General features: G+C 34.8%; 1 protein-coding gene across 3 annotated transcripts; it reads left to right on the forward strand.

Annotated features, from left to right (window-relative positions):
• The first annotated feature begins 298 nt into the window (after positions 1-298).
• Positions 299-23659, forward strand: LOC144842627 (ubinuclein-2-like). Of its 3 annotated transcripts, none has more exons than XM_078699099.1 (15): positions 299-558; positions 4878-4973; positions 7706-7807; positions 8511-8660; positions 9374-9480; positions 9715-10087; positions 10463-10530; positions 11226-11395; positions 12054-12132; positions 12595-12714; positions 12946-13089; positions 13984-15638; positions 18218-18298; positions 21368-21675; positions 21813-23659. In XM_078699099.1, exons 1-14 carry the CDS (start codon positions 394-396, stop codon positions 21418-21420), a joined length of 3363 nt encoding a protein of 1120 aa, XP_078555225.1. In that variant the 5' UTR covers positions 299-393; the 3' UTR covers positions 21421-21675; positions 21813-23659. The 3 variants fall into 3 exon arrangements, with proteins under 3 accessions (XP_078555225.1, XP_078555226.1, XP_078555227.1); XM_078699100.1 differs by having other exon boundaries at positions 21368-21656; XM_078699101.1 differs by lacking the exon at positions 18218-18298.

Raw genomic sequence — 23659 nt, forward strand, 5'->3', positions numbered from 1 at the left:
TTATAGAACACTTTCTTATTATTTTATTTTTAGTCTGAGCATGGAGGTATTTATACCTCCCTATAATTATGCTTATTCTTCAGGCTCTAAGTGTATTTAAAATTTATTTAATTTACATGTAAAGAACAATATAATAATTGAATACATTTTTTCCGAAAAGATGGAATATTTATTTTTATCTAAAAAATCGCTTTCTGTCACTTTAGAGGTACTTCTATTCAATTTGTAACCATGGAAATTAAATTTCGCGCGAGTATATCCAGTCTGGCTGTATAACGCATGCGCAGTCATGGTGTGACCGTGGATCATGGCGGCCGATTTTCAAAGTAGAGAAGGTTTGCAAAGTATTTTCATCGTAAAGTAAATTTGTGGACAAGAATGTGATTTTCTACAATGGCAGAAAGAAGACGAATTATACCACTTTCTGTTGGACCTTTAATTAAACAGGAAGAAGCAAAACCAGAGAAGCCTACACCACGTTTTACACTGTCATTAGCCGAGTCAAACGAGCGAGAATGCCCCGAATTCTGTTTCTCAGAGCTTATGAAAAATGCCCTGGTAAGTTAATTCTATGGCGAAATTATTGTTGAAAATAGCTCCTGTATTTCATTATAAATTGTTCTCCAACTTCATCTACTTTTACAGTAAATCCACCTAAGATTTTTTCTTAAAATTGTATTGGAATCTGAAAGTTCATACACCGGTGTGGGCGACCAAAATTTAGACAAAAATCTTTGCCTATATTTTCCTTCGACTTTTCTATCCTTTGTTAGGTATATATTATAGCGTGGCAAACCTATTTAAACTGCAGGAAGACGATTTGACTTGATTTGGACGCCATCTTTTTCTTTTTCGTCGATTCTACCTTGTCGGATTCATTAGAAAAAGAGCGATGTTTTTAGAAAAATATGAATGGTGTTGCCTGATTATTAGTGAGTGTGCGTGTGTGAGAAATACGTTCTTTTATTTAGGATGTTGATAAATGAAAAAAGGTAGAGAAAGTAGTGAACGGATTTCGGTCTAAATTTCGCAGTTGAATGAGGGGTCATTTGATGAACGTTTAGTGCTTGTTGTATGCATGTATTATACGAGTAATTAACTTATGTTGAAGCTTTTTGCGTGCGGGGTCAAGGGTGTGTTGAGCTTCGTTGCATTATGCTGTTTGTGAGCTTAGAGTGCGGTGTGTGTGTAGGCTAAGTAAGACAGGAGAGGCGCTGGTGGAAACTTTTTTAATGTATTTTTATTTAATTTTGTTGTGCATCTGATGTTAATGTTTTCATTCATTTGACATAATAAAAAGGTTAGGCTAATCTTATACCTATTAATATTAGTAATAGTATTGTATTTTTGATTCTTTTTTCATATTACATGTGTTATAATGTATTTGATTTGTAAGGAACAAATAATATAAAATAATAAATAAAAGCATAATTATAAAAATAAATTTTTTTTTTTGCTTTCAAAACATTTATTATTTCTTGCTTATTAATATTATATGTTGTTTTTTAATTTATGTTCCAAATTTAATTTTTTCTTATATATAATATTTAGGCCTATAAATATTAAATGTATTAATCACATTATAAATTGGCCTTGTTAGGCTATACTAGTACTAGTAGCCTAGGTTTTTCAATTAATTTTGTTATCTATTTATTTTTAATATTACTAAGAAAAAAATATTCGGAGTAGGCCTAGAATAGTTTAGGCCTAGGCCCATTGTATTATTAATATTAGAATTAATCCGTCTTTTAATTTTACCTATTTAAAAATTTTTTTATTAAAAATGATTGACATATATTTTTACATTTCTTTGTTTAAACGATAAATTTATTAATCTGATTTATTGAAATAAATTGTAATTTCTCATACAAATTAATAATTGACAAAATGAATTTAATTCCAACTTATAGTGTTATTAAAATAATGAGATGAATGTTTGTCTCTTTGTAAATAAAATATTTTGTAGCCAACAATGTTAAATAACAACATCCTTTGTACTTGACACTCCTATTAAAGGGACACGCCTATTAAGGGAACACCCCTATTAAGAAGACACCTCCATTAAGGGACACTCCTATTATTGAGGGGTCATCCCTATTATTTAAGAAGACACCCCTATTAAAGGGACATGCCTATAATTAAGGGAACATCCCTATTAAGGAGGCACCTCCATTAAGGGGACATTCCTATTAAGGGGACATTCCTATTTATTAAGGGGACATTCCTATTTATTAAGGGGTCATCCCTATTAAGGAGACACTCCTATTAAAGGGACACGCCTATTAAGGAGGCACCTCCATTAAGGAGGCACCTCCATTAACAGAGCCATATATATAAAGAGTTACGACATTGGATTATAGTCACGTGATATGCAGATCAATTTGTGTCAAACTTGTCTCCGTTATTGCATGTAAAGTATAGGAGCAAGAAAATACTTTAAACTTTTTCTTATATTTAAAAAAATGTAATTGCACATTTTACGGTGAAATATCGATGTGCACAGCGTACAGAAGTACTTGCGGCAAAGAATATTGCGCGCGCGTGCGCTAGTACATTATAAAGTTCGATTGATTGATTTTGGAACGAAACATCCCATAACTACGTCCTATTAATAACAATTATGTAATATTTTCAATTCATAATGCATGCTTTGATGACTAAATAAAATAATAAAGTGTCGTGGATATATTTGTTAATATATTGAATAGGGTATGAACAATATTAAAATAATAAAGGCAAATTATTACAAATGAAATGATGAACGAGTCTCTGAAAAATTGTGTCAAAAACACACAGAGAGCCATATACTGTATAAAAAGAGGGGTGAATTTGTGTGTTTTTTGTATTGGTTCATGCTTTGATGTAGCCTGACTTGCATGTAGGCCCTAGCATTTATTCTTTTGTTATTATAGACACAATATATATATGTTACCAAATTTATACCATTAATAAAATTAATTACTAAAATAAAAACGGAATATAAGCGTTATTTCATAGACAAAAAAATCTAAAAATAATGCATGAACTATAGGAAAACGCTATACAAAAGAGACGCGCGCGCCCTCAGCGTGCGAATTCTTTGACACAAAAATGGCTTCTAATTTTCAATGTCGTAACTCTTTATATATATGGCTCTGTCCATTAAGGGGACACTCCTATTATTTATTAAGGGGACACCCCTATTAAGGAGACACCCCTATTGCAGGGACATGCCTATTAAGGGAACACCCCTATTATTAAGGAGACACCTCCATTAAGGGGACACCTCCATTAAGGGGACACCCCTATTAAGGAGACACCTCCATTAAGGGGACACCTCCATTAAGGGGACACCCCTATTATTTATTAAGGAAAAATCCCTATTAAGAAGACACCCCTATTAAGGAGACATCCCTATTTATTAAGGAGACATCCCTATTATTTAGGAGACACCTCTATTAACACTTTGACTGCCAAACACGAGGATCTTCGTGTTTGGAAACACAACGCTTTACTGCCAAACACGAAGATCTTCGTGTTTCGCGTTTTTTTACGAAATCCGGTAGATAGGTATAGGTTAATTTAACCTATCTACCGGATTTCGTAAAAAAACGCGAAACACGAATTATTGGTATACTATAAATATGGACACTATATTCGGTCTGGACCGTCAATATTTTACTATTTGAAAGTAACTAATCTGGTTTCGAACGACTGTCAAAATGGTACCTGTCGAAATAACATACACCGCGCATCACAGTAGCGTGTAGCGTGATGGCTTGGCGCATTGTGTATCGGTCGCGCGCTAGCTATGCCGCCGAAGCATTACAAAGGTTTTTGTGGATTGGCATGTTTGTTTGTTATCTGAATAAAAAATAATGGAGTCATTTTCAATATGAAGTCTTTAATTTTATTATTGTATGTATACCCTAATTGTTTTGGTGTTTCACTCTAAGTGACCGAGTTTCACGCAATAAACTTGTTTAGAAATGGTATGGATATTATCATCAGTTTACTAGGCTACCTAGTAGTACTAGACTAGCCTAGGCCTAGTCGTAGCGGTTCCGGACCAACTTTAGGCCTGGTTAACTACGCCTGATGTCTTTACTATGTGGATTTTGGCGAAAAAAATTGATGTAAGATTTATGATTTATAAAATGTAATACATTTTTCGATAGTGATAACTTGTTTTTATAGGCCTATCGGTGCCATGTAAGTAACTTTTTCATTGTTTGTTGATTTCACCGGGCGATATTTTCATATTGTGATGTCTTGCACAAAATCGCGGATATCTCGACTTTCTTGCGCGAAACTACGAAAAACTAAAAAAGTGGGTTACTTTTATTTTACTATTACGATTTACATATTGCGATTTGAAAATCGTTCTTGGTACCATTGTAAAGCTAAAATCTTTATGATTATTTTAGTCTAAATTACATATAAATCAGATCACATACATAGTTTCAATCAGCTTTAATAAAAACATCGAATTGGGCTACAAACGCTGGCAGTGGCAGTTTCTAACTGGAAAAACCTCTGGCAGTCAAAGTGTTAAGGGGACACCTCTAGAGACATCCTATTAAGGGGACCTCCCAATTAAGGAGACATCCCTATTAGGGGACAACTCTAAGAAGACGCACCTATTAAGGGGACCTCCCAATTAAGGAGACATCCCTATTAGAGGACAACTCTAAGGAGACGACCCTATTAAGGAGACACCTCTATTAAGGGGACACTCCTATTAAAGGGACACTTTGTCCCTAAAATTTCCTTTTAATAGGGGGTTGGTTCTACTATACAAGAGTGGAAATAAAGAATTGTTTTGGAGTTTATCCCAAATAATTTAGTGTTTAAAATTATAATAAAATATGTAAAAGAATATTTATTATTTTCCATAGGGACATGAAGACGAATCCGACAAAAAGTTTAATGAACTCGAGGAAGATGACCTCACTGGAATGGCGGCCTTGGCAAAGAAGTTCGAACAGAAATACGTATGTTGACTTTCGTAGAATTTTTAACTCGCAAATAGAAAATAGTTTTTTAAAATTTTGTAGTGAATCATCTACGTTTGCTGATCTAGCACTGCTTTGTGGGCCAAATCTAAATTTAAACTCAATAATCGCTAGTATAGCCACAGTAACTGTTTAAGAAACATCGTAGACATTTGTATATAGCACCCTCTACAGCTTGGGTTTAATAGGTGCCATTTTGTCATGGAAATAAAAATGTTGAACAGCTCCCTCTATTTTCATGGCATGCAGTCCAAAAATAATATAGCTGTCTTCTGGCATGATGGACTGTGCATAGAAATTTTGATCGGCACAGTCAAGCCTTGTTAAAATGTTAATAAATAAAATTATACATTTTGGACAAACGGTTGACAATTTGACACTGTTAATTTTACATTCAAACATTTTCCTGCCCTTGCCCTAATAAATAAATATTCCTTACAAAAAAAGCCGCTCAACTCATTGACATTTTTTATTATTGTTCTTCCTTCATTAAATTATGCTTTTAATTATTGATATTCTATTTAATATTCTAATAAATGAAGAAACAGTGATTTATTATCAATCATTTTTGTTTAACAATCAGTAAACATTTTGTGTAACGTAAAATAGCATGAGAAATGCTCTATTTGGTTAAGTCGTTAGTTTGTGTGTGTATGGGCCAAAGAGCCTAATCATGTTTTTATAGACTCAATTCTCCCAGACATGGTTTGGGGTGTGTGCATGCCAAGTCCTTCGTAATTAGTAGCTTGCACATTGATACTGTTTTGTAATGATTCCGTCCTCTGGACTATAATTGCCTGAAGGCGTGGCTTGAAAACATAGTTCTTTATCAGTAAAATGGTTTATTTGAACTATTTTGGAATTAGCTATAAAAGAAACAACAGGATTAATAAATCAATGAAAACAATAGAAAATGCCGTTCCACTGTTAATAAATTTAAGCTTTATCTGTAGTCAACTTCTTCAGATCATAGGATTATTAATATCTGTCAAGTATTAACAAAGGTCATTGAGACAGGAAATCAGTACAATATTCCGAATGCTCTACCAAATTCCCATACCTCTTGCCCATTCTAAATGTACTCATCATTATGTGTACAATTTATTCAAGTCATGCCTCAGTATTTACAGCAAGAAGTTTGTTAAAAGAATTCTAAAATATATTTTTTATTTACTGTAATTAGCCTTTGGGTCAAGTTGCTTGGGTCAAGCATTTTATTTTCATTTTATTTATTTATTCGACATCATGTCCTGGGACCCCAAAAGCAACAGAGTCACACACCATAACATGAAATGTCTGGGCCCCCATTGATTTGATTTTATTGATATTTAGGCCTACAGTATGTAATTACTACTATATATTTGTGAAAGCTCATTTCACAGTGTTGTTTTCAATGTACTGTACAGTAAAGTAAGTGTAATAAAGACAATTTCTAAGTAAGATAAAATGCAACAAAGTTTGACCAAGGCATTTAAACAGAAACCAAAAGCAGAACCTTACATCACCACTCACCAGAGACAAGTCTGTTGAATGTCATTTACTGTAAAATGACAAATAACATGTTCTGTTTTTATGTATTAATTACATGCAAACCATACTGATCTTTAGTTGGAGGGAATGGATATTTAATTGGAGCTATCTTTAGTTGGAAGGAATGGATATTTAATTGGAGCTATCTTTAGTTGGAAGGAATGGATATTTAATTGGAGCTGTCTTTAGCTGGAGGTGTCTTTAGCTAGAGGTGACTTTAGTTGGAAGGGTCTGTATAGAGAAATCTGTAGTTGACTTTGGCTGGTCAAATTTTTAGTTGGAGAGATATTTAATTGAAGAGGTCTTAATTTGGAGGGGTTTTTAGATGGAGGGATCTTCTAGATCGATGGATCTTTAGTTTGAGTGGATTGAGGGTCCCTTGGTTTAGGCCTTGGAAGAAAGTGTATTGGAAAAGCATCATTCAAGAAAGTTTGCGGTACACCACATGTATTAGTTCTGAAAAGAACTGTTGAGTTTCTCAACGTTTCGATCAATATACTTTGATCGTCCTCAGGAGTGAGAATGCAGAAAGTCCAGGAAACTTGTTCTTTTCAGAACTAATACACGTGGTGTACCGCAAACTTTATATCTCCATGAAGATCACTATACATTCCTATTAAATTTTACCAAACATTTTCTTTATATTACTTTATATCAACATTTGATTTCGCCATGCAAACCTTTAAACAATATATTACCCAGCTCTACGGGGAGCCGTTACATCAACTTGTCAAAAGTTTTGAACGTTTATTTATCAAACGCGCTAAACTTGTTAACAACCTGACCTTAAAAGATCCAGAGACTCGTTATCCCAAGAGGACTCCGGATCAACACGCCTATTCAAGCCATTGTTTCTGGCTTTCACACCAGTCCCACCCTTTCCACTTATATTCCAAGTTTCCTGGACTTTCTGCATTCTCACTCCTGAGGACGATCAAAGTATATTGATAGAAACGTCGAGAAACTCAACAGTTCTTTTCAGAACTAATACACGTGGTGTACCGCAAACTTTATATCAACATTTGATTTCGCCATGCAAACCTTCAAACGATCTTCATGTAGTCCTGTATATTTAGATTAAAATGATTAGGGAGGTCTTTTAAGATTAAAAAGATTTTTAAGATTAAAATTTCTTAAATTAAATGTCAATCAAACACTGTACAATTTTTTGTTTTCTACAGGGACCTCAAAAGGCTAAGAAAAAGAGACAACAAATTGAGGACATCATTGATGTTGGGCTTGGCTATGATGAGAATGATCCATTTGTTGATAATTCAGAATGTGTAAGTGATCTGATGATTAAAATTGTTGATTTTGAATTTCATTTCGTATTGTAACAATACATTTAATGTATTTAATCCAAAGTATTATTATAAATCTCTGTCTACACTGTCAAACTAGTTTGACAAAAAAAAGTGTGATGTTCCCAAATATGGTAGTAATGACCCATATGACATTGTGTCTATATATGCACACATCACATTTTGTTGTCACATAAAGTTTGATAGTGTAGACAGAGCTTTAGAATGGAAAAGTGCAATGCTTCTTTGAAGTTTCAATAACATAAAGTTATATTTGATAATTGTACAAAACATATTTGAAAAAATAGCCTATACTCGAGCCAAAGATGTTAGGTTATTGGGCCTTTTTAGGGTTAGAGGTGTTTTCCTGTATACTAGCCTACTGTATACTGCGGCCTACATGTTATAAAAACTCATGGTCTAGCTGTGACGTATTGTCTTCCGGTAGCATCGAGAGTGGGTTGTGAACTCAATTTGACCAAATTTTGCTCACGACCCAATCAGTACCAAGACCGACTAAGTGCTCGCGATTGGTTAAACATGTGAACGATACTACAATATCATCTATATATAACAATACAAATAAAAGGTATTTAAAAAGACCATTACTAATACAGGGATCAAAATTAGGAATTAATGATTTACATAATATTAATGTTAGCAATTTTCTACTATTTGTTTGCAGTATGATGAACTAGTTCCGTCAATGCTGGATACACAGCTGGGCGGGTTCTACATCAACTCTGGCCAGCTGAATTTTAAGGAGATTGACGCTTCTTCAACCGACAGTGATTTCCAAGTACACAGGAAACGTAAAAAGAACAAGAATGGCAAGGTAACATTCAATTTTCAGTGGTTAATTTGATTGCTATACAAATCCTTGGGATCCCTCATGAATTATTCATATTCCTGTTAAAATGTTCTTTACATGTGTGATGACCCTACCATGTCAATATTTCATCACTAGTGCAAAAAAAAAAAAAAATATTGTAGAACCCCTATTAAGGAGAAACCTTCAACAAAGTGTCTCCTGAACCCCCTGAACATGGTTGGCTGTAAGTGTTAAAGAACATTTATTATCCCTCATACTGGTATTAATTGGTGTTCCCTAGATATCAGTGTACCCTTATACAGTATGTACCCAAAAAAGGAATTTCACAACCACAGCAAGTTGAGGCAAATGAATAGTTTTGAGCAAATCAACAATTAATTAATTTCAACTCTGGCGAACAAAACCTACTTTCAACAACAAAAACGCCAAAAAATAAAGGGCCACAAGAAGTGGTAGCATTTAGGAACATAATTGGATGATGATCAGCATAATTTTCCCTCTTTAATAAAAAGGTACCTGACCTAGTGCCAGTGTTTTACAGTAACTCATGATTCTTTTAACTCCATTTCCTCAGCTTCAAATGAGACTAAGTTCATAAGCATGGTAAATTAGTAGTTTATCCATCCCATGTTAATTTTAATAATAGAATTCTTAAAAAAATTGAAAGGAAACAAATTACTGAACATTGAAATATTGTTGTTTTTTTTTCATTATAGAAGAAACGTTCAAATTCTTCAGAAAGTCATCATAAGAAAGAGAAAAAGAAACACAAAGTATCATCCTTGACTGACAAACCAAAGAAGAGAGGCAGGAAACATAGCGGGTAAGAGGATAGATAAGCTGGTGACCATACTATTCAATGAGACGAATTGAATAAAACAGTCAGGTTTCAAAATAAGACAAAATATTTGATTAAGAACATACCTACTGTTATTCTAGAGTAAAATACTACTAAAGACATAAATAACTATTTGGTATAATTTCACTATTTAAAAAAATTAATTATATGCTTGATGCCAAGTAATTATATAAAATGTAATTTTGAAATACTTTTCAGACACGAAAAGAAGAGAAAGAAAGAAAAGTCTAACCCAACAATTGCCGAGCTTTTACAGCGTAAAGCTCAAGCAAATGTCGGAGGGACGGATAAGAAACTGAAGATAATGTCAAATCTACCAGTAAAGAATGGTAGCATCATGCCTAGCCTAGAAGAGGAAGCTGCTGACCTAATGGGAAGCTTTAATCTACCGCTTGACAGTGAGATGGAACAAGCGATGCGCGACGTTATGGTGGATTGTGAGACATTAGGAACGAATAGCGATATCGAGATGAATATATCGGCCAATGAAGGTGATGCTAATACAGTATATACCAAGTGTCCGGATGGTTTACAAGAACCGCTCAAAGTAAACATTATGAAGATTAAAGAGGTACTGTGTCATTGGGAATCTATGGGTTTGTTTGTAGTATAATAGTTTAATGTTCAGCCTTCGCAATCACGCTCCTCTGCACTCCTTAATGACCTCTAAGGAGAGCAACTAATCGTCTTCCTTAAATCATTGTGGCAAGTCACCAAAAGAGGGGATTTTCCTGTCTGCTTGCAAGCGCGAATTTACTTCCATTACCTGTGTATCCAATGCGGTGTCAGAAAAACGCCTCCTCACAGCTAGAGCAAGCCAGAACAAGAAGGTGTTGGGATTTTCGTCATCATTTCTCTAGAAATACAAGGAGGGCAATTTAGTGCTCTCTTGCTTTTTCCTTACATGATTGACGGGTATATTAATTGATGTAATTTTTATTTATAGGCTGCAAGGAAATCGGAAGAAGGCAAGTGCAAATTCTTTACAAATGAAGTCAACAACCTTCTACTAGAGTAAGTATTTATTCTTACTAGTCGCATTCAATTGTTTACTGATTCGGCTGATACATTTTTCCCAACCACCACAATTTGATTCTGATAAAAAATTGAACATAACTTACATTAACAAAAAGTTAAGAGCTGTATATTGGCGAGTTTGTGTGATAGAAAGATACACATTAAGATATATTGTCCCAAAAAAACATAAAAAATGAAGGTAAATAAAATCAATCAGACTTTGAATAGGCCATTTTGTAGTTTTAATAAAGTTAATCACTTCCAAAGAAAAACAAACAAACAAAAATCATATTTTCACTATAAAAAGGCAAAATAAACTATTAAATTTAACCTAAAATCCATTGGCTGGCAGCTAATTTGACTATTTTTTGCTTTGAATTACAGTTTTTTCGGATAGAGATTTTTTTTTATCTAATCAAAGTCAATCAATATTATATTAAAATGGCATATTCAACAAAAAAAATGTTAAATTATTTTTTAGGGAAATACAGTAGAACCCCTTCCTTTGGGCCCCCCCCCCCCCTTTTTAGTAGACACTTTCTCGTAAAACAAAAAAGGGGAAATATATGATATAAGAATACAGCCAATCAAGGTGTTGTATAAAGAGGTTCCACTGTATGTTCATTGTAATTTACAAGGCATGACAACATTTTCGATCATAGTCTCATTAACTTGTTATGATTGATTTTTAGAATTGAAACCCAAACCCGTGAGTTATCTTGTGGAACGAGGTCATCTGTTTACAGTCATCTATCGCATCATTTACCTTGTGGCAAAGAGACGTTGTTGAAAAGAGCAAAGAAGTTAAGGCTGGGCGAGCAAGACAGTAAATTAAAAGAGCCTTTACAGAAGTTGAAGGAAGGTTTGTAAAGCACAATAGTAAATTGCACTAGAAAATGGTTAATTTAATAGCCTGTGGCCGTATTCACCATTCATACTTAAGGCTAAGGGAAACACTTACCCTTAAAATTAAAAAAGTCTTCTATCTAAATGAATACAATTTAAGGGAAATAATTAAATACTTATTGAGTTAAGTGAAATACTTAATATTTGAGAGAAATATCTCACTTAAGTATGATTGGTGAATACAGCCATTGGTCTCTAGACCATTGAGCTTGGGCTGATTGCTAGGGATAGATTCGAGCACAATGAAGCTGTGGCCAATACTAACTACTGCAAAGTAGCTTTACATCAGGGAGAATCGGTAAACTTCTCATAATAGCTTACTCACTTAATTGTTCAGATGTTTTGCTCCGCTCGGACGTAAATTGTACTTTATACTAAATAGGTCTAGATTTAAGAATAGTTACTTGAACCTACATACCTCTAAATATAAAAACGCAGGTGGGTTATTTTGTTATCAGGTTGGTGAGATTATCCCAACAAAATTAGTTTACTGACAGTGATGTGTACTGCATCTAATTTCAATATTCTATAATACAATGACAAATATGACATTAAATATAATTAAACATTAAGAACAAATTACTAATCGCATGTCATTTTCCTTTTTTTTTCAGCTGTTGGTCGCGCTATGCCGAGCCAGTTAGAACGCTACCAACAGGAATGCCAAGCTGCAGCTCAGGCGAAATATAATAAGTATGTTCGTTGGCGACTCCAGTATTCAGAACACACACACATTATTTAAATTTTTTAATTTTATGTCTTAAGGCACATTTGGCCAAGGATTACCATTAGTAAATAATCACTCTCCTATCAGGTAGGTGGTAATCCCCCTGATACAGGGGCTATTTTGTGAACCAGTTCACCAGGGGTAACACCCTACTTGACGTAAAGTAAACATGGACAAACTGTGTACACTGGACCTACAGTTTTTAGTCCTTATACAAGAAGACTTGTTCCACCACCAGAACTTAACCGAGTCGGCCTCAAACCGATGCCAATATTATAAGCTCTTTAGGTACGGTAAACGTAAAAACAGAACGAATTGTCTACTCACAGTTACATTAGTCCTAAAGATTGACCGGCCAAGGCCTACTAGCTAGTTCTAGCCTATGGTGTAAAGAAATACCTAATTATGTTTTTTTTTTATGATGGCAGAATGATGGATGGAAAAGACAAACCAGAAGAAGCAAAATCAGAAGAAGACGACGATGGTGGAGACAAGAATAAAAAAAGTTTAGCTCCTAGGAAGAAGTTTATATGGACTGACCACCTCAGGTAATACATCGCTTATTAATTAGTAGATCAAATTCGCCTGCTTGCTGCGCTATTGGTAGAATTGACCAAAAGTTTGAGCTAGGCCTATTTAATAGCACTTTTCACTGCTGGTTTTAAAAGGGCATTTCAGGAAAATGTAGAGGGTTCAGGGTGACGGTTTTAGTTGAAACCACCACAAACCCCAGCTACGGATTGTAAAAATAATGTTAATGTTGTTAATTTTGATTGCAGAACACTACTATGTGAGTTAGTTTTGTTGAAAGTGAAGGCGTACGAGATGTTAAAAAGCAGGTCACAGTCAGCTGAAGACTATCTCAAGGCATTCCTAGAAGCTGAAGTTAAAGCATTCTGGCCAAATGGCTGGATACAGACAAGGTAAGAATCATCTCACCAAGTTAAGAATACAAATAATATAATATAAATCTGGCTGGATAATTTCCCTAAATCTTGTGTCTGAGTAGTCTAGTTATAGCTTGGTGTGGTTGATACTGGAACTCCTGGGTTCTAATCCTGTCAGATGTCCGATTTTTTTCTTAAGCAACTACACTCCCAAAGACTTGTTTCATATTCTGTTTGCCTGTGAAGTGGATCACATGGAGGACAGTGATTTTCACTCCTGGATACTTGGCTGCTGTGTGGCTAAAAAAAAAAAATTTTTTACACGAAATGGTTTTTTCTAGATAATTAAAGAAGGACCTGATATTTACTCTTTGTTAATTTACATTATAACAAGGATGTAACCAATCAGACTATCATGCACTGGAGTGCAAAAAGTGTGCAGAAAATACATATAACAGCACTCTGCGTGTAAATCGTACAATAATGATCATGCTAGGCTCACTGCACAATTTTCCAGTTCCAACCAGGCCCTGCACCACGTCCCCATTTAAAACAAAGCAAACACACCAATGTACTGTATATTTTGTCAATTCTGCTACACGACTGTTTTGCTAAACCTTCAGTAGGCTAGGCCTATGCTAGGTGGTGAATTGGTGCTTCCCCTGGTAGGCCTACCTTTTTTTTAGGCCTAGGTGTATTCACCCAAAAAGGTATATGTGAAAATAGTTCATAGACCCATGCTATAAAACAAATAATACACAAGTCTCGGGTATTCATGCACTCTCGGGTAACTCTCGGCTGCACCTTATGCATATCGCAACATTGTAAATACCCTTGAGTGCGCCGCATCTCCACTAACGCACTCTGACTTGTGCATTATTTGTATATGATTCAGTTTATTATATACTATTATGCTGATTATATTTGTAGAACTCTGTTTAAGGAATCAAGAAGTGTTCACCAACATTTGACGTCAACAAATCCAGTAAAACCAAAGAAGCCGCTCCCGTTACCGAAAAAAGTACAGCTAACCAATAAGAAACCAGCGTCACCAGTACTGCCTGAAATGACCTCTATTTCAGCACCATCCAACTCTGTTAGCGCAGGAGCGAGCTATGCCAGTAGCATCCTCAAGGAAATGGCAAACACAAAAGGAACAAATAATGCCCAAAAAGATGTACCAACACTCCTGGATTATGCAAATGAGAATAATTCCCTAAATAAATACCCAGTTTATTCTTCCAAAACCACAGGAAACGCGATTGCTGCAAGTCCATTGATAAAAACAACTGGAACTGTTCTTAAAACCTCTCCTGAATCAGGAAGCCAGGGCAATCAACAAAATGTTATCAAACCAGTTCAAACCAAAGATTCTACTAGTCACCAGTCGTATAATATTAATTTAAGCAAAACTGTGAACAAAAATTTTAATGATTCTTTTATAAACAATTTGATAGCGAGGACATTAAAAGAAAAAACGGATGCTAAAACGGTTGCGAGTAAAGATACGCCTGCTGGTTTTTCTGATTTGAAATTACCCGATATGTCAGCTGCATTTGAGTTGTTAGCCGGAGCTGCAAGGCAACAAACTTCAGGAAGTTCAGGGTTCAATCAGGTTAAAATATCGAACAAGGACAAACACATGCACAAGACCACTACTCCAGTTAAGGCTGCAATAGACAAAAATAACGTACAAGCAAGTGTACAATTAACTACAAATAAAATTCTTGCAGCTCAACAGAGTGCTGTACAGAAAGGCTATGCCAAATCGTTGGGTACACCACACAATGCAGGCACATCACAAAAACCAACTGCAGCACAATCAAATAGTACGGCGCCCAAATGGTCAGGAAACTCCTATCTTAAAATTGTAGACAAAACAAAACAATTGCCAACTCAACAATTTACGGACAATTCACAACGCAAAAACATGTTTCACGCAATACATGAAGGGAAATCTACTTCAAAAAACAAAGAAACATTAGTAACTGGTATACCGCCCTCAAATGATGTTAGTACTACTTCTGGATTGTTAAATAATACAAATAAACGATTCCTATCACCTCAGCATGTTTCACCGAAACGGACAGGTCAAGCGTCTTACATGCAATCTCCACGCAGTAACAACGTTGTTCCTCAAAGGACATCACCTTCTACACCGAAGCAGCAAGTTAAACCGCCAAAGCGTACGAGTCCGGCACCCTATAGTAATCAATCTCCGGTAGGGTCACCATCTATAAATCACTCACCAATGTCGCCAATAGCGTCACCGAGCAGTCCCTCAATCAGGCCTTCAAGGTCACTTTTCCACCCAACAAGTCCGCAACATCAACAGGCTGCCGCAGCGGCATCCATGAACTTACTTTACGGTAACAATTACTCAATGCAACAACAATTAACAGGATTTCAAATGCAGTTTGCGGACATGGCTATGAAACATTCTGGAAATTTTGCAGTACCTGTAGGTCAGGGGTCACCAGGTCATGGGTTACAACCGCAAACATCATCCAATCAGACATCACCAGAAGCAGTAATTACTGGCCCAGCTCCAGGAACTTATTTTTACACACAACAAAGTGGTGCAAGTAAGTATACTAATTTCTTTATTAAATATTGAATTTTTTAAAATGGCAGTCTATTTTTAACTTATTTTTTCAGATTTCCCCTTGGAGGTATTGTTGATGAGTGACTTTGACTTTTTTTATGAATGCATGTAGAATAAATTGTAAAAGAACATATTTGCACGTTCAATTTATATGCAATATAAATTATGATTGCAGCAGTGGTTTTTTTGTAAATATGTGATCTCGAAACTAAACTTTAAGAAAAAAAATATTTCTAAAGAGTGGAAAGTACTGGTGGCCACAGAAGTTAAAACGTAATCCCCAAATGAAACTGTCAAACCTAATTCAAATTAACAAAAATGATGAATTCCCATTAATCCAGAATTTAGAAAGTATGGTGGAATAAACTGCCCATATTACATTAAAGGGGGATTCTGGGTTTAAAATTGCTTTTAAATATCGTTTATTTATTAAATAAAAAATATTATAACAATATAGACATGTCAGAATGAAGAAGTAATAACGAGAAATTTAAAAAATTAAATTTCATATACATTTTAGGGTAAATTCATGGAAAGTCTGTTTTTTAGCAGCTTAGGGAAGCTCATTAATATTCATGAGATATTCACAAAATCACGTCATCAGTGGATTCCAAACTCGCGACGTCATGTACGAGTGTGTTTGTCAACTAATTTACATCCCTCTCCCCTGTCAAACGACAACCACCCGATCATTGTGAAATACATTTTTTGTAGATTTTCTAAGCTAGGCCTAAAGTGTAATAATAACAGTAGTAGCATATATTTATTTGACATTTAATGAAATACAAAATTTAGTACAGATTATATATAGATTGTATACAGTTATACTATTTTTATACCTCGAATAGTACAGATCGTATTATCGGCTTCAAGTACTAGGCTAGGCCTAGCCTAAATTATTTTTTGTCATGGGTGAGAGCCATTCTGACTAGGGATTCCATGCCACGATGGCTACCCTACGTTTTACATTGGGGCCCATCATGGGCCTAGCTAGCCTACTAGTACTACTAAACGATTGGCCCATAAATAACAAAACTCAGTGGATCCAAACCCATCCTATCAACCAAACTCCTAAACAATCTAAACCTAAAACGTTCTACAAAATCGGCTGTAAATATTGAGGCAAAACAAGGTCCGATCGCCGTCCGCACGTATGCCTATGGTGTCCCGATCGTCTAAGTAGGCCTAAAATAGGCCTAGTTTACTCTCCAAAAAAGCGGATACTGCATCAAGCAAGTAGACCAGGTAGTAGGAAGGAGACCTGGCCGATCCGGCCCAGTTAAAAATTGAGCTAGCTAGTGTAGTAGACCCTATGCGAATTGATACTACCAGGCCTTTTACTATAGGCTACACTTGTTAAAATTAGCAATACTTATGTTTACAAATATTCCAACTCTCTCATTCGAGCTATATTATCTATACCATTCCGGTAGGTCGAGTCGACCTTCAATCAAATACTGTACATCGTTCATGTTGTGATTATAGACGGGGTATACTCGACCCGACCAGTTTGGTATTGTATACTGTATCTGCTTATCACGTGACGATGCCAGGCATGGGGCAGAGAGAGCACGTGTATCGTCGTCTCGCTCTCCTCGCTCAGGAATGTATACGTTACGCTTCATTGATTTTGAAGGCTTTCCCTAAGTCAGTGCGAAAATCGGCAAACGTAAAGTGCAAACATATCTAAGTTTTCACTGTTTTGATAAATTTTCATAGAAAATTGACTTCATAAATGGGAAGACCGACTAAAATTACATCAGATAAGTATAATTTTACAAAAGTAATTGATATGGTTAATGATAACGAGTCGTCGGAAGATTGACCATTTCACGAATTTCCTATTCTGTAACACAGTGTCATATCGCCGTAGCTGCACTTGTAATCTGGCCTCATTTCACAGCCTTCGTTCTGCTTCACTGGGCGCTTATATAAATTGAAACTTTTACCGTTCAAGAGACAAACAAATATATTTTACATTTTTTACTATTCATTTTAAACCCGGAACCCCCCTTTAAAACAATATTAAATATTTGAACATGACGTTTTTAGAAGTTTTTAAGTTATACTGAAATAACCATCATTGTACCAGCCACAAATAAAAGACATATCGAAGAAACAGACAAATCTATTATATGAAATAAAATAGTATCGTCTCTACTTGCCATGACTATTGGTCAACTCATTGCATTTTGATTGCGGTATAATTAGTGGGCAAATTTGTTTACAATTTTGCATACTCTTGTACTACTTGGCAAATACAGTACATTATTTTTAACCGTCAACAACTTAAAATTTTATCCAATCACTTGTCCTCCTTTTTAGTAATGAAAAATCTGTTGATTTATTCTGTAAGGTGTAATGATATTAGATTTAATATTCAAAATTTCTATAAGGTGTTCAAAATTCAGCCAGCAGATTAGTTATATCTTTTAAATGAATGTTGTAAGTTTGCAAATTTGAAAAATGCACATTTAAGGTGTGGAGTTATTTGAAAAATGAATGTACGCTCGCAGGTGTATTGATGTTAAACTTTTGTGCGTGAAATGATATTCACAGGTGCAGTATTTAACAATATGCATGGCAACGCTCAACAACATCTACCTCATGATATCACACCATATCATCAGACTTTTACAGGTAAACAAAATGCGCAATATGTCATTGTATTTGATGCTCGTTTTTTTTTTTTTTTTTACTTGCACCCTTGCATGTTATATGGAGAGGGAAATACATGTTATATGCCTGCTATTGTAGTGTACTTGTAGAAATGTCATATTGTATGCATTGGTGAGGTTTAGTCCATTTCATCTAGTATATAGACCTTAAGTATTATTTTCATTTAAGCTTGATTTTATGAACCCCAAACATACTACTGGTACCGGATCATACTCGAATCAAGTGTTCATGAAACCCAAATGTTGTTGGATAAATTAAAATTGTTTGTTTTAAAGTAGCATGATTTTCGTAGAATTCTCATAAAATCCTTTCTTATATCTTAGTAGTAATTATGTTGCCAACTTGTTGACTTGTTTTGTGGCAGTACTCCTGAAAGGAACTGGTTAGGTGTGTTTTGTGACCTTTGACTTGAAATTAACAGGCTACACTGTAGTGGCCAGTGCGATTATGAAAAACATTCCCTTTCAGTTTCTGAAAATTAGAGCAACTGAACAGAACCCTGCAAGACTTATTTAATTACTAATGTAATCTTTTGTTTTTGCTTAGAGGTATGTTATGCTTATATGACCAGTTCCTTTCAGTTTATTGAGTTGCATGTCATGCTCAATTAAATGGATATACAGTAGATACTACAACACCCTATTTTTACGGTCTCACTCTAGCTTTAGCATCCACTATGCATCTTTCATCTTAACCTTAGCTTCCGTTTAGAATTTATTCTTGATTATTTCATTGCACTTATAAAAAATTGTTTTACATGTGCTATTTGTATCTGAAAGGTGACCAAGCATGATCCATTGGTAATGAACATTTAGTGATTAACTCATAATTGAGAGGTTAAGAGACTGACTGAAAACTGTTACTCCATTTTGCCCCAGGGAATTGGCAACAAGTTCCCTGGTGAAAAAGTGTGGTGGGTCCAAATATGGTAGTGATATGACATCATCATGTCCATAGGCACATCACACTTTGTTGTCACATAAAGTTTGATAGTGTAGACAGAGCTTTAGAAATGTGGTTATCTATGCCGTAGTGGTTAGAACAGGAATTGTATTGGATGATATGAGAATAAGTACAGTACCTGGTAAATGGAAAGAATCTTACGCAATAAGTGCTCCACTGAATTGAACTAGTGCTTTACATGCCCAGAGCTGGGCTTCTTAATAGATAGCCTGCGAAAAGCTACTTTCATTTTCTGAGAAGACTTGTTCTCTACAACCAGAAATAAAAGATCCTTGAATCTGTGCCAATTGTGTGGCTGTGGGTTGTGACACATTGACCGCTTGACCACTCGGCTTTGACAGGTATCCCTCTAGGTGTTATGTTATCTCAACTTGTAATTTATGCAGAACAATTTTAAACTTGAAATATATGGGATTGCATTTGCATTTAATAGTTGGATATAGATTAGGAGAAGTATTTATTTTTATTCTACTAGATTATTTCTATCGTCATTCAAATCGCTAAAATGGATTGCTTTGACCTCTTGCGAATATTAAAACGTTTCATCGGATTTAGAATATTTGCGAAAACTCATTAGAACTCCAAAAGCATATTAGTTAATGGAAGCTGATGTCTCCTGACTTAAAATCTTTACAAGTTTATGCGCTACCCGGTAATTAAACAAACTGAAGACGTTACGCACATGGTTGCCGTGGATTACACGATCAGTTACTGCACTGAAATTAGAAAAAGCATTTTTGATTAAAGATCTGTAGCAAAATTTGTTGGGACAAAATATGTTCGTTTTTGTAATTTATATTTTGAACAATCATTATTCTTTTTATTATTGATGTACTGTATCTCGTTTTGTAGAATAATTTAAAACAATGCCCTCTATAGTTCACAACCAACTTCTTTACTCAAATTTGTAATCAGCTTCAACTGTACTGTACTGTAATATTAACCTGTTTTTACATTAGTAAATATTAATAAAATAAACTCTTACAAATTCTAGGTTTCATTTCATTAAAATTAACAGCTTAGGTGGGGATTAGATATGGTCTTCATTGTTTTTAATTTAAGCTTAACTTAGGTGTTATTAAGTGATCTAGATTGTTCCTAATTTGATTATTTTTATATGTATTTTTTAGGCTAGATTGAATTAATTTTGTAACCCAATTTTGTTGTGTTTAGTTTGTATGGTAGAATTTTTAGTAGAGCATTAAAATTGCATTCTAAATTTAAAATAATTATATTTCTTGATAAACATATAAATGAGAGAGTGAGATAACATAATGGCGATCTCCTGTTGTGTCTGTTTGTGTTTTAGGCAAGGTACTTTACTATCATTGCCACGTCCTTTGGATGAGACATTACGCTCTAGTATTCAAATTCACATGCACACAATAATGAACTTAGTACATTGTAGTAAAATATCTTTTGGAACACCTTCATGACCAAACAAAAATGTAATGGGGGTTGACCATATTTCTCATGGTTCCTTAATAGGGGTGTCCTAAAGGAGGCCTTCTACTATATAAAGGTCTGTTGGTGTGTTGATCATGGTTGGTAGCTGGCTGGCCATGGACTGATAAACTTAAGATTTCATTTTCAGTGGAAACAAGCATGTATGGTCTGTGTGGCAATACAAAATCACAAGAACAAAATGTTTACATGTTCTCGAGGGAAATTGTGAACAGTCATCTACACATTTGTATTGTATAGAATTGTAATAAACCAATGTGTGTATTTTCCTTTCTTTTTTTGTATGGGTTTTTTCATACTTTTATAACTCCACTGCATGCGAAAAAAAATAGTGAAGTTCACTTTGTGTACATTTCAATAAATGATGTTATTTCTGTTCACCATTTCCCTCATATATGTTTATTTAATATGTTTTAATTGCATCATATGTAGCTTAATATTTTGTAATTATGCATTTTTTCATATACTTTGCATGATTTTCTAAAATAAATGCAACTATGTCATGTTTGTCCAGCAAAACATTATTCATTTGCTATTCTTCGTTTGAATTTTCTTGTTGTTGTATTGAGATTATTTTGGTGTTTTATTTTTTTATTTTTATAGACCCACGATTCACTCAAGATAATTCAGGACAAATGCAACATCGTATTCCATGATGATCAGTACTTGCCACGCCCATCTAGCATTGAATTCCTACACTCATATGTTGCAGCTGCAGAAACAGGGAAAACCTCTTCAAGGCTCGTTTTGTTTTCCAAGCTTCTTATGGTTGACCAAGATTCTTCTGGTTGCCCAAGGGTTTTTTGGTTGCCCAAGGTTCTTCTGGTTACCCAAGGTTCTTCTGGTTACCCAAGGTTCTTCTGGTTGCCCAAGGTTCTTCTGGTTGCCCAAGGTTCTTCTGGTTAACCAAGGTTGTGTAATTCTTTATTCACCAAAGGCAAAACGGTATAAACAAATTGCTTTTGCTAGTCAATGGTTTACACCTGATTAACAAATATAATACTGTTCAGTGCAAACGATTTTGATAATATAATTCTGGTTGCCCAAGGTTCTTCTGGTTGCCCGTGGTTCTTCTGGTTACCCTAGGTTCTGTTGGTTCAAAGTTCTCTGGTTGCCTAAGGTTCTTCTGGTTGCCCAAGGTTCTTCTGGTTGCCCGAGGTTCTTCTGGTTGCCCAAGACTTTTTTGGCTGTCCAAGGCTCTTTTGTTTGCCCAAGGCTCTTCTGGTAATCCAATGTTCTTTTGGTTGCCCAAGGCTTTTTTGGTTGTCCATGGTTCTTCTGATATTTTAAAGGTGCATCTCTGGTTTCCCAAGGTTCGTTCCCAGGTTTTTTAAATCACAATGTTCTATTGGCTACTTAATCTCTATTCATAGGTGGCCCAATGTATATTCAGGTTATAAGATACATAAATGGTTAAGAGACATAATTTTCTGTAGTTAAAACTACAGTATATCAAAAATCATACACTGATAAGAAAGGAAACAAGTATGTTGATCTTTATTGCAAGGAAGAGGGCGTTCTACCATGTGTGTGTTGGGAACTACGCAGATTTCGAAAATATATGTCCATAGAATTTTTGTTAAATCTTAATCTTATAGTTTTATGGCTAAAGTATATTTGAATTTACAATTTGAGTTTACATCTTGTTAGTATTTGATGTTTGTGATATCCATTCTGATGTCACCAACGATATATATCCATAGCTCACCAAGTTGCCTGAAGCTCCTGAGTATACTAATTGCTGCAGAATATCTGATGCTCTTCAGGTTGCCTTGTATTGCATATAAGTGCATGAAATTCCTCAGGTTTTATTCTCAGGTTGCCTGGTACTCTTGGAGCTATGTTAAATAATTGTATAAGGCATTGCCTGGCCCTTTGTTATGCTGGCAAAGTCCAGACTATAGGCCAGTTAATTAGCGTAAAATACCTGGTAAACTAATGTAACAAAATTGAGAAAATATGCTAACTTTAAACTGATAAATTTACCTTTACAATATGTGATGTGATTGATGTGCTGAGATTTTTGTTTTAATATCTTCTAAAGATCTAAAGACATTTTTTATAATAGAAGATAAACAATGAAATCTGCTAAAATATAGTATTAACAAATCCTCTCGGTGCAATGTTATTTAAGAGGGTTTTTGCTAATTTGTTGACTAAAAAATATATTTATGTTAGGCGAGATTTACCCAATTTTGATACTGTGTGAGGAGAAGAAGAGGGTCACAGGTAAATTAAATTTTCAGTACTGTCTGTAAATATTATTTAGGTGAAAATGGTAAAATTTAAATCTTTTACACCTGATATGCAAATAGGATAACACATGGAAAAGAAGTATATATTTTCACCACATCAAAATTATGTATTTATGAAAATAGCTCAATGCATCATGGGAAATAATTGGCACATACTAAAACGTGCTCATCCGTGACTGAGAATCAATAACAACATATACTGATGGATTGATGTGTGATATGCCATTGGAGATGGTCTTAAAATCAATAATTAACAGAGTGTGAAATTATTCCTAACAATTGGTTTGCAGCAAATACAGTAGAAGCCCTTTAAAGGAGACAGCTTTGGTACCCAACAAAGTGCCTCTTTGATAGGGGTGTCCCCTGAATAGAGGTGTCCCAGAAGAAAGGTTTTCCTTTACTGACAATGTTAGGTTTATGTACCATACTGATGTAGGTATAAGCCCACCCTTGGGGTATAAGTGTATATTTTGAGGCAGAATTGTCAATACAAGCATAGCCTCATCATTTAATGTTTTATTCAACTCTGATAACCTAACTTTTTCTTTATATTTGCAATACAAGATTGATGGAATCGTTTCTTTGATTCATTATAAATCTCTGTTTACACTATAAAACTAGTTTGACAAAAAGGTCAGCT

The sequence above is a fragment of the Antedon bifida genome, chromosome 5 (assembly GCF_963402885.1).
Source record: "Antedon bifida chromosome 5, ecAntBifi1.1, whole genome shotgun sequence".
Classification (NCBI taxonomy): Eukaryota; Metazoa; Echinodermata; class Crinoidea; order Comatulida; family Antedonidae; genus Antedon; species Antedon bifida.

What these genes read in the sequence shown, in the direction of transcription:
- LOC144842627 (XM_078699099.1), top strand. Translation starts at nt 394, where the DNA reads ATGGCAGAAAGAAGACGAATTATACCACTTTCTGTTGGACCTTTAATT. An exon ending in AAAAGAACAAGAATGGCAAG is followed by an intron (nt 8,661 to 9,373) that starts GTAACATTCAAT and finishes TTTTCATTATAG; the next exon opens with AAGAAACGTTCAAATTCTTC. An exon ending in AGAGGCAGGAAACATAGCGG is followed by an intron (nt 9,481 to 9,714) that starts GTAAGAGGATAG and finishes AATACTTTTCAG; the next exon opens with ACACGAAAAGAAGAGAAAGA.